Source organism: Austrofundulus limnaeus, unplaced genomic scaffold (genome assembly GCF_001266775.1).
Source record: "Austrofundulus limnaeus strain Quisiro unplaced genomic scaffold, Austrofundulus_limnaeus-1.0 Scaffold156, whole genome shotgun sequence".
In the NCBI taxonomy this organism is placed as follows: Eukaryota; Metazoa; Chordata; class Actinopteri; order Cyprinodontiformes; family Rivulidae; genus Austrofundulus; species Austrofundulus limnaeus.
In genome coordinates, this window is record NW_013952558.1 from 198085 (window position 1) to 208884 (window position 10800).

General features: G+C 40.4%; 4 protein-coding genes across 4 annotated transcripts in view; 2 read left to right on the forward strand and 2 right to left on the reverse strand.

Moving 5' to 3' along the window:
- Positions 1 to 265: 265 nt before the first annotated feature.
- On the forward strand, positions 266 to 1544 carry urahb (urate (5-hydroxyiso-) hydrolase b; the record flags this gene model as incomplete). The annotated part of the gene is given in 3 exon segments (XM_014016817.1): positions 266 to 411; positions 683 to 818; positions 1131 to 1544. Coding segments are annotated over 3 exon segments (357 nt in total). The 3' UTR covers positions 1218 to 1544.
- A 1845-nt stretch (positions 1545 to 3389) lies between these two features.
- Positions 3390 to 5366, reverse strand: LOC106523418 (THAP domain-containing protein 6). The gene is made up of 4 exons (XM_014016820.1): positions 5218 to 5366; positions 3977 to 4172; positions 3772 to 3873; positions 3390 to 3681 (listed from the first exon to the last, which is right to left on the reverse strand). Exons 1-4 carry the CDS (start codon positions 5346 to 5348, stop codon positions 3634 to 3636), a joined length of 477 nt encoding a protein of 158 aa, XP_013872274.1. The 5' UTR covers positions 5349 to 5366; the 3' UTR covers positions 3390 to 3633.
- Positions 5367 to 5661: 295 nt separating this feature from the next.
- On the forward strand, positions 5662 to 7791 carry pdcd2l (programmed cell death 2-like). Its single transcript, XM_014016818.1, has 2 exons — positions 5662 to 6129; positions 6925 to 7791. Exons 1-2 carry the CDS (start codon positions 5673 to 5675, stop codon positions 7518 to 7520), a joined length of 1053 nt encoding a protein of 350 aa, XP_013872272.1. The 5' UTR covers positions 5662 to 5672; the 3' UTR covers positions 7521 to 7791.
- Positions 7792 to 8980: 1189 nt separating this feature from the next.
- Positions 8981 to 10800, reverse strand: part of LOC106523419 (nuclear factor of activated T-cells, cytoplasmic 3) — a gene marked incomplete at its 5' end in the record, with an annotated part of 25882 nt that continues 24062 nt past the window's right edge. Inside the window, 1 exon segment of the mRNA XM_014016821.1 lies at positions 8981 to 9250. Coding sequence (XP_013872275.1) covers positions 9183 to 9250 — 68 coding nt within the window. The 3' untranslated portion in view covers positions 8981 to 9182.

The following is a 10800-nucleotide window of genomic DNA, read 5'->3' on the forward strand; positions in this document are numbered from 1 at the left end:
GTCATCACTCGATTTGTTGTCCTAAATCCAAAAATTATACTTGTTTTAATTAACAAATATTTATATTTTTAACTCTTATTGCTCAAAAACAATGTTTTTATGGGGTTTACTGATCGTAAAAAAATTAAAGGCACACCACTTACAAAGATGATACTGGACAAGGGGGCCATCAATGTTTAGGGGAGCCATAATACAGAGAGACAAAGACCTTTATTTTTGGGTCGTGGTCCTGGTCTCATGAAGTGTCTTGTTTCTGTGATTAAAGGTTGGACAGGTGATGATGACAGCAGAGAGCAGCCCTCTGAGCACACACGTGTACAACACCTGTGATGGGGTTCCAGGAGCCAAAATGGACCTGAGCCTTCATCGCCTGGACTCCAAACTGATGATCTGGACCATGATCAGCATTGGGTAGGCTCTGAGTTTAAATATCAAGTTTTTTTTTACAATAAAATGGATTACAAATGAACAGAAAATACAAAAAACTTGATTAGGTTGTTCACATTCACTTTATTGCAGATAGAGAATCAGTCTGATTTGTCCTGCAGAAAATCAGAACCCAGCAGGTTCAGATCAAAAAGGCCATCTGTTTTTGTAACAGAACTAAAAACAAAAAAGTTGCAAAGATACAAATTTGCTTAGAATAAAGTAAGAGATGTTTCAGTTCATCTTTGACCCTTAGGACAACGAATGAAAAAGGCTGCTGTCACGGACTGATCAGCCAGGAAGCGTTCACCCCCGGCATGTACAAGCTGCGCTTTGAGACCGGATCATACTGGGAAAGTCTGGGTCAGACATCCTTCTACCCATATGTAGAGGTAAGGCTCACAAAACCACCACAGCACAGATAGCTTGACCACTGAAGACACAAGAGGTCACCAAATCTGACAAAGACAACTTGTGTGTGGGTTCTGTTCCTTTTAGGATCTTTCTGGTATGATTGCTTTCCTCAGCAGGAACAATGGTCCTTATGGGGATCAAAACTCAGTCCTAATCTCATTGATGGGTTAGGGGTAAGGTTTAGGTTGGGGTTAGATGTGAATTGTTAGAATTAAAGTCAGGATTAGGCCACAGAAATTAATAAAAAAAAAAGTTCCATTAATGACAGAAACACAAACTTGTGTTTTCAGGTGGTGTTCACCGTCCGTGAGCTGTCCCAGAGGTTTCACCTCCCTCTGCTGATGAGCCGATTCTCCTACAGCACCTACAGAAGCTGAAAGCTTCTCCAATAGCAGATATTTAACATTTTGCTGTCTTCAGTTATGGGTTAAACATGTATGTACAAGTCTAATGTTCGTGGTTGTCACATGTTTAATGGTCATGGTTTTAATTGTTGGGACAAAAATAACTACCAGTAATTTAACAGGTAGCATGACAGAACAGTTTTTACTTATTGGAGACACACAAAAAAAAGTTGTATTTTCATACATCGAAACATTCAAATAACATGTTTAAAACTAAATTACTAATTTCTTAGAATATGATTTATCAACATGCAATAAGATGAACTAACTGTACAATAAACAAGTGATTCAGTCAAAGAATGATGGCAAATAATTTCTTATTTGGTTTAATGTTTGAACGTCTTAAGGCTTAAATTTCCATCCATCCATCCATCCATCCATCCATCCATCCATCCATCCATCCATCCATCCATCATCTTTTTCTAGTTCTGTCAGGTCATGGGGGCAGCAGCTTCAGCAGAAAGTCCACACATCACACATCACTCATCTGAGAGGGTTTTGAGCTGTTCCAAGGCCAGCTGAGAAACAAAGGAGTTGATTTGTAAAGATCCTAAATAAAGAGTAATAAATTACGGGTGCAAACTAAAAAAACTGTTGTGCTATTAGCAGGTGTGTTGCAAGTGATTAAAAAAATGATAACAGATTCAAAAGATGATCTTGTGTGACCCATGGAGGCAAACCAGATGCAAGAAAATGCAGTATTTTTTCTTCTTGTTTAACCACGAGCTATTAGTGCTAGATAAAAAAAATGAAACAGTATATTGTTGAAAACTCTTGTTTAAACACAGTATTTTCACAAAAATAACTCAACACTATATCTCCTAATGATGAGGGCTGATATGAAACTTATCTGTACAAGACAAGCAAACTGCATTTTCAGTCTGTGATCAATGTGTTTATCAATGCCAGGTTCTCCACAATCTGACATTTTCAGCTTGAGTTCATCATGGCAAACTGATCAGGAGCATTCAGGAAGAGATAATCATCTCATTATCTTGAGAAGACAATGACTTCTTTTGATAATGGAAAAAAATTAATTATCTCAAGAAAATGGTCATAGTTATTTTGTGATAACGTCATAATTAACTCATTATCTTAACCTAAACTTTTTCCATTTTAGAATAGAATAGAAATAGCCCTTATTGTCCCGCCAAGGAGAAGTTCAGTTGTCACAGCAGCATCCATACAGAGGTTCACACACTAGTTACTTTTTAAACTGTAGATAGTTTTTTTTTAGCCGGAATCATTATGGTTTTAATTAAGTTCTATACTGTCTAATGAAAAGATTATTCAGGTGAGAGTGAAAAGAAAATTTTTAATTATGTTCCATCCTCAATATCTCTAAAACCACATGAGCTGATTTTAATACTTACACTTCTGATGAAATCTCCCAAGTGTTAGCTTTATTTTGATACCAATATTTAAGTAGAGTTTCTAAATGCTGAGATACACGCAGTTACATTTCAGCATGGGATTTTGAACAAAAACGTCAAAAAAAAAAAAAACCCTTGGGGCTTAAGAGGTTAAGAAAACCATCTTGTGTGTGGAAAATGTCCACTCTCTGCTTCTGTATTTTATATGTCCAGATGCAGCTCAGTAATCAGGTAGAAAAATCTAAAAGAAAAAATAAGTCGGTCCTCTGGATGGGTTCTTCTTTAATGAAATGCTTTGTCTCTCCTCCAAGAGACTTCTTCAGTCTAACGAGTTTCAGGTGAACTCAGCCTTTTTAAGCACTGCCTCCACCTGGTGGACAAACAGGTTGGTCATATACAAAAGAGGGCCATCGCCTAACAATAGGCTTGATTAGCTCTATTGCTCATAGAGGGTCATGTGCCCCATCACCTGACTATCATTGGGGCCCTGATTCACATCTTTTTGCTCACAGGGGGCTGAGTCATACTTGTAATAACACCGTTGTAGGAGGAGGACAACTGGACACAAAGGCCTCCACCTCTGTTTAATGTAATTTTCTTCACAAAAATGTCTTCCTTTACTCCTCTATCAAATCAACGTTCCTCTCAAGGATGAAAACATCTTCATCCCTGAAAGAGTGAGTCAGGAAGTGTCAGGAGGACTGTGATCATTGGGGAAACAAAGCAGCCACTGTTCAAAAGAATGAGCCAGCACAGACGAGCTACTTRGTCGGGTCAGGACTCTGCAGTTTACACTCATCTACAGGCCACTGGTCACTCTTTCATGGATGAAGATGTTCTCATTCTTAATTGAGAGGAAAGTTATATTTTATCATTGTTTACCAATCTCCTTAACATCGGACTTTGAATCTGATGATAGCTTCAATTATAGCTCCTCGTTCAACTTTTCTTTTTTTGTCGTTTCTTCATGGACCTTTGCATTTATCAGTTCTTTCCTTAATCTGTCATTCTCCGCTTCAAGTTCCAGATTTCTCTTTGACATCTTTGTCACTGTTGTCGTGGTCCTGCGTATGAAAAATGCACTTTTAGCTTTTACCACATGAAAAAACATTTTTTCATAAAATTGTTTCTTCGTAGCATTTTCAGAATCACACCTGTGTCAGAGGGGCTTCATCAGGGGACTCTGGAGCAGGCATCTCTAGAGGTTTGATAGCTTTTGTGCTGGTTTTTGTCAGCTGCAGTTTGGTTTTCTTGTGCTAAAAGTAAAAATGAGTCATACAAAGAAACATAGATGTAACAACTGGTGGGTCTGAGGATGATTTTTATCATTCATAACATTTATGAAGTAATCATGACTACCCGTAGATGATCAGGCAGGCTGAATATTGTAGGTACAGCCCCTTCTCTTAGCTGTGCTCTTTGCAGTGTGCGGTTGATCATCTCTGGCTCAAAATGTTGACTGCATATTCTTGATGATGGGCTAGGTTCAGAGTGCCGCCTGCAGTTTCTGACCCATGTGTAATACCGGTCTTTATTCTTGGTTTTATCTGGAAACCTAAAAACAGTAAAATGATGTCGTATTTTACTTAAGCCCTGCACTTGACTTGTGAACAGTTTGGATTAGATGCAGACAGGTCATTCCATTGCTGCTTATTCAGCTACGAGCCAACTACGCCCAGGTTTAATAGTGGTTTCAAGACAGCCAACACTGGGAAAGATGTTATCACACCAGCCGACATTAGCTCTCTTTAAACTTTGCTGCGGGCATAAAGGGTGCATTACAGTAATAGAGCAGGAGCAGGTGGAATAAAGAAAACAAGAGGAAACGAGAGGCAGATTCATCTTTAATGTATTTTTATGACATACCTATTATTTTTACACACATATACTAATCTAGACTAAAATTTTCATCATTTAACTGTACATCTTTTCATAAACACCAAGTCCAAGTATCTGATAATGAATATGTATTTTTGTCATTTTCATTAATTTATTTAACCTGGGGGTCGCGACTCCCCCAGACCCCGAGCCCACCTGCAGCCCAGGCCCCCACCAAATTGCCCGCCCCTCCACCGGACCCCATCCCCAAATGGTAATCGGGAACGGAGCAGTGAAAGAAGACCCCCACACAAATAATAATCCAAAGAGATTTTTAAGATTTTGATTAAATAAATGATTGAAAATGACAAAAATGCATCCATATCAGGTACTTTGACTTGGTGTTTATGAGAAAATGAGCAGTAAAATTATGAATATTTGTATTAGAATAAGTATACATGTGTAAAACAAAAATCAAAAATAAACAAAAACAAAACAGGTATGTCATCAATATACATCTTTCATTTCCTCTTTTTCTTTTTTCCACCTGTTCCTGCTCTCTTACCATAATGCACCTATTATGTGCGCAGAAAAATCTTTAAAGAGCGCCACAAACACCATTGTCGGCTCTCTTGACCGCGGTGCTTCAACTCCTTTACACAGTAATACTGACTGCTGCAGACATTTGACCTACATCAGGGATATTTACATCAGGATACAGGACCTGACATGTTTAGTCAACGGCAACTGACAATTTCAGGCAAAATAAAGAAGAAACTTACTTGTGAAATGTTATTCCTTGTGCTTTCGTCTGAGGATTTTGATATGTGTTACAGTTTACAGCATAACATTCAGTCCCCGATGTGTCAATCTTCCTTTTCTTGGAGTCTGCACAAAAATATTTGTGGTCCATGTTGATCAACAATCAACACATGGCAATGGTGGCGTCTGAAACCACGGAAGTTATTTTTGTTCCGTCCCTTTCAACTTTAGTTCCGGTAGGAACCTTTGTGTTGTTCGCGAAGTCAATTTTTTATTAGTTGAAATGTATTTTCACCTTCTGTTTTTAAGTTTACGTTTAATAGTTATAGAAACATTAATATTATTGTAAGAACGAAAATGTTTTAGACAGGGAACTGGGACTGAAGCGATCGGGACGCTGAGTCCTGTCCGAAGGCTTCTCGGTCCGTTCCATCAGTATTTCCTACATGTGACAGACCCTGGTCTTGAGTGAGAGATGGCCTCCAGGGTTCGGGACACCCTGATCGGGTTGATGGATGGAATGACGAACTCTCATCAGACGACGTTTCTGACAAACAAAGTCGGGGGTGATCCAGACTGGCCTCCGCTCATTGCGCCGCAGTCTCCCCGCTGCGGTGTGTGCGGAGCCCCGAGTGCTCACGTGGTGCAGGTGTACTGTCCCCTGGAGGCGTCACCGTACCACAGGACCCTGCACCTGTTCGCATGCTCCCGGTCGGACTGCAGCGGACGGTCGGAGGCCTGGTCGGCGCTCCGCTCTCAGAGTCTGGAGCCGGCGGACACTTCCGGTCGGCCCGCCCCGCATCAGGAGGCTCCTCCGCCGGCCACGGACTGGTGTTCGTCCGCTGATGACTGGGGCACGGTGGATGATGGGTGGGAGGAGGTTGTGGAGCAGAAAGTCCAGGTCCAGGAGCAGACAGCTCTGCAGACAGAAGGTAGGTTCTACTGAGCAGGAAACTTATTAGTTTAAACTCTTTACAGTAAAACACTGAAAACATTTCTTTGATTTATGTGAATTCTGATCTCAGAGCGGAAATATTTGTTCTTTGAGTCTACCCATCAGGGTTCACTTTGATACATTTTTTTACTAATCAAAATCTAGACTATACAATCCCTCTGTTACGTTTTTAACACCTTTTCCCTGCCTCCCTGTGAAGTTCCCAGAAGATGGAGTGATAACTCTGCTCTGATGAAGCATCCAGAAATGTATAACTTATTTGGAACTTGAAGATGTTATTAATTATCCTTGATTGCCTGGTTCTTTAAAGCCAATTGGAAGTAGGTTTTATCAAACCTGCGCTGATTTAATTGATAAACTATATATATAGTTTTATTATTTAAAGATTTAAAGAACCAGGCAATCAAGGATAATTAATAACATCTTCAAGTTCCAAATAAGTTATACATTTCTCTAAATTCTTGCACGAATAAACCCTGAATCAACCTTCTGTCCAAACGATTATTGTAGTTTAGATAATCAGTCGCTGCTGTTTTCTCTTATTAAATCTTCATTACAAATATTTACTTCCTCAGAATATTATTCCCCACACTTTTAGTGTTGGTTTTGGGGAGACTGCCGTAAAGCTCTCAGAAAATAAACATTGAATGAGTCAAAATGACACGTTGACCTAAAACTTGGTGTGGTAGTAGCTGAGACTAGTCTAACTGATCACATGACAATATCATGATTCTGATGTGTAATATATATATTTGTTTCCTGGTCCTTCCAGTCAGTCAGATGGATGTCAGCCGTGGACTTCAGCACCTCAGCCTGGATGAATCCAAAGATATTAACATCTATCGTCCTTTCTTCATCAGTGTGGTGGAGGAGTCAGATCTGTGTGAAGACGAAGACTTGGGCCATGCCCAGGAGTTGCTCAGAGAGTATGAGAGGAGGGAGGGGGTAGCAGTAGGGGGTCTGCAGGGGGCTTCCAGGACTGAAGAGGAGAAGTACGAGAAGACGAGAGCGCGACACGGAGATGCTGTTTTCTCAAGGTTCATGAAGACCATCTCGGTGTGTCCTCAGCAGATCCTGAGGTACCATCGGGGAGGAAAATCCCTCTTCGTCTCCGAGCCTCCCTCAAACATGGGTCAGCTGGTTCCGGCGTGCGTCTCCTGTGGAGGACCCAGAACCTTCGAGCTGCAGCTGATGCCAGCTTTGGTCAGCTTGCTGCAGACGAAGGAAGGCAGCTCAGAAACTGAGCTGGAGTTCGGAACCGTCTTGGTTTACACGTGCACCAACAGCTGCTGGAGCTCAGGCTCAGACTCTGCTGTGGAGGAGTTCTGCTTCGTTCAGGCAGACCCGGACCAGAAGCTCTTTAAATGACACCAAACATATCTCATTTCCTAAAGAAAAGAGTCAGGGCAGCTTCGAGTGGAACAGTGACACTAGAATTTACCATTAAAGTATTTCTGAAAGCAGAACACCAAATATATTTAAACATTTTTTTCACACAAGTTCACAACATAAAACGTTATTCAGCAAAACAATGTAAACCTTAAACATGCAGGCATCACTTCTACTAGAGCAGAACCACTTAATGTATCAAAAACAGATTTATGAAAAATTATTAAATGTTATTTCTGTACAACTTTAACTGATTGTAGTTTTCTGATTCAGTCGTGATGAGTGAAGATCTTTGGTCTGGAAGGTCCATGGGTCTCATTTATAAAGGAAACCATACTAAAAGTGAACGTACGGCCAAAAGGCGGATATGGCGTACGCCAAAAAAAATTCAGATTTATAAAACAGTTTATAAAACTGTTTATAAAACAAATTTATAAAACGCACGTTTCTGCTCATCTTTCCTTTATAAATCACAGCCGCACGTCAGAGTTTGCGCACGAGGTCCCGCCTCAGGTTCTACCCTCTACACGCCCATATTCAACCATAAACAGTCAATGCAAAGTACCTCATGAATGTTAAGATGTATTTAAATCAGTCAGCTGATCAATGCCAACAAAAGTGATTGGCTCAGACACGCTCCGTCGTGTGTCTGGAGGTTGACAGGTGCTGACTGACAGCTGCTCACGTGAACAGAATGTCTGTAATTGACACAGATTTTACCTCATTTTGCTTTAGAGTAATCTAACGATTTTTATTAAAAAAAACTCAGCTTCAAATTAATTTTCCATCAGAGCCTGCAGGACGATAAAACAATAAAAATAAAATTAAATAAGTCAGATAAAAGTAGAAATAAGTTCACTGCTCTTCTCCTCGTCCTCTCCCCCTCCTGCCTGCTCTGTTATCCGCGGCAGACACACGCACGCACCCCGCCCCCCGCGTGATGAACACGGACTTTAAACATGAAGTTTTATAACATCCACACTGGCGAGGTGGATGCGCCCTGCGCGTATCCAAAGCGTGACTTTTGCTGTCCTGCTGTTCTTGTCGGGGAGGGGTCTGTGGGTCAGGGAGGGGTCTGTGGGTCAGGGTCGTCTGAGGAGGAAGCAGATGAAGGGATTTGCGCACAGGAACTTTTATTTAAGATTTAAGTTTTTTTTTTTTTCAAAAGGTCCTCATGGCTCAGCAGCAGCAGAAGCATAAATATTACTGTTAAGAAAGCTGATGATAAAGTTGAATAAAAATCTAAGTCTGATTATGAAGTGAAATTAAATCTGACAGTGATCATTACACAGTATGGCTATAATTCTTCACTTCACCATCTGTGTCGCAGTTTCACATCTCCAAAATGAGCGTACGCATGGGTCAGAGCTGGCGTGAGGCACCGCACAATTTCACGTCAAGTTTGGATTTTATAAATCACAACCTTGGCGTACAAAGTGGCGTACGCAAGTTTCTGGGCTCAAATTGTGCYTACGCCAGTTTTATAAATCCGACCCCAGATGTTTTGCTGTTTTCCTGAGACAATGTGGAAATGACCCCTTAGACATATTAAAAGGTTTTCAGGCACTTAAAGATCAGTTCCAAGTGTCTGATCAACTACAGAGGGTCTCTGCAGAAAGACTGGATGCTGGACCCTTTGTCCTAGTCGTACTGGTGGAACTGGTCTGCGCTGCTCAGGCTGCCAATGTCTCTGTCGATGATCTCGTTCACTGCAACCAAAACACAAGAAGAAAAATAATAATTAAGATATGTTTTTCTCTTCAACATGTTTCAGTTTTCATTAGATCTGAAAATGATTTCAGTAAAATGCTGTGGAAAGTTCAAGCTGCTAAAGACTGTGGTTCAGAAGTTAAAGGTCATTTCTTGAAGTTTTGTTGGTGTGAGTCGTTCAGCTCAGCAGTGCTTCAGGCAGACAACTCAAATCTCTTTCAACTCTTGTGTTTTGGGAACAAAATGAATAAATAAAGTTCTGTAAAAACACAATCACCTTATTTCTTTGTTGTTAGTCAAACAGTAACTGCAGCTCAATTGTAAAATTTGAGCTGTAGTTCTGGGTTCATCCACAAGAGGGCAGCACGTCCTTTTTTCTAAAGCTCTTCTTTTTAACACGTTTTCATGTAAAGCTGAAGAAGGTTCAAGTAAAGAAAGTTTTTCAACACATTGTCCAGGATTCATCCAGATGTGTTGGTTGGCTGTCAGCGGGTCTGTATTGTATTTTCTCTGCTCTTAGTTTGAATTTCAGAGCGCAGATAATTAGTAGTAATTTGTTTTTACGACAGATTTTATTAATCAATAATGTCTCTAAACAAACAGGAAGACTACATACAAGTCCATCCTGTTTCCATCACCCAAGTGTTGCTTTGTATCCGTTTGGGTTGACTTCTGACAGAACCCACTGAAGGGAAATACTTGAAATAACAGTTGAATTTACCAGAGGTTTATAGTAACTAAGTACATTTACTTTGTTACAATACTTGAGTAGTTTTTTTGAGGATTTGTAATTTTACCAATTATTTTTTAAATAGCTACCTTTACAGTTTTTCTCAGTTGCTAAAACACTAAACCCTGTTCTCCGAACCAAATACTCAGTTGCCAGAACCCATTTATTAAAATGGCCACCCTTTTGTCAGAACTCTAAACACGTTTCACCCAGTTAGACACAACATGCAGACCCATTTTCACCCACTAAAACACATTTTGCTCAATAATTCACATGGGTTTCACAATGATTAGCACAGGTAACAAGTTTGAAACCATTAAAGCACAGTTGTCTCACCTTAAAGAGTAACTTACCCCAAAATTAACTTTTTTTAGCTGATAAACTGCCTAGAATGTATCTAAAATGTTATATAGTACTGTTTCTGTGCTAATTTTGATGTTTTTGTGCGTATTTGTTCAAATCTGTAATATTTGGTCTAAAATGTGTTTTTGCTCCTCATATGGGTAGAGCAGTGGTACTGAAGGCTAATTTGCAAATTGGTTAACGGCTCTCCACGGTGACGTGTCTTCTCCACGGTTTCGTCACAGCGGCTGTGTTCTGGTATAAAAGCCTCTCTCTAAGACATGCCCCTGCAGCAGTCAGAGGGTGGAACAGTTAGCAAGCTTAGCATGATCGTCTGTTGACCTTCAGCCTCGGGTGGGGAGAGCTGACTGCTGCGCTTCTCTCTCTCCCCACACACACACACACGTTTGTTTCTAGACCCCGTGGGGACCTTCCATTGACTTCCATTCATGTTTTTTAGCCTTTATATCCTAACCC

Coding starts and splice junctions, on each gene's coding strand:
- LOC106523418 (XM_014016820.1), bottom strand. CDS start 5,348: ATGGACCACAAATATTTTTGTGCAGACTCCAAGAAAAGGAAGATTGAC. Junction 4,173..5,217: donor CAAGGAATAACATTTCACAA/GTAAGTTTCTTC, acceptor TACTGTTTTTAG/GTTTCCAGATAAAACCAAGA. Junction 3,874..3,976: donor GCCTGCCTGATCATCTACGG/GTAGTCATGATT, acceptor TTTTACTTTTAG/CACAAGAAAACCAAACTGCA.
- pdcd2l (XM_014016818.1), top strand. CDS start 5,673: ATGGCCTCCAGGGTTCGGGACACCCTGATCGGGTTGATGGATGGAATG. Junction 6,130..6,924: donor GACAGCTCTGCAGACAGAAG/GTAGGTTCTACT, acceptor TGGTCCTTCCAG/TCAGTCAGATGGATGTCAGC.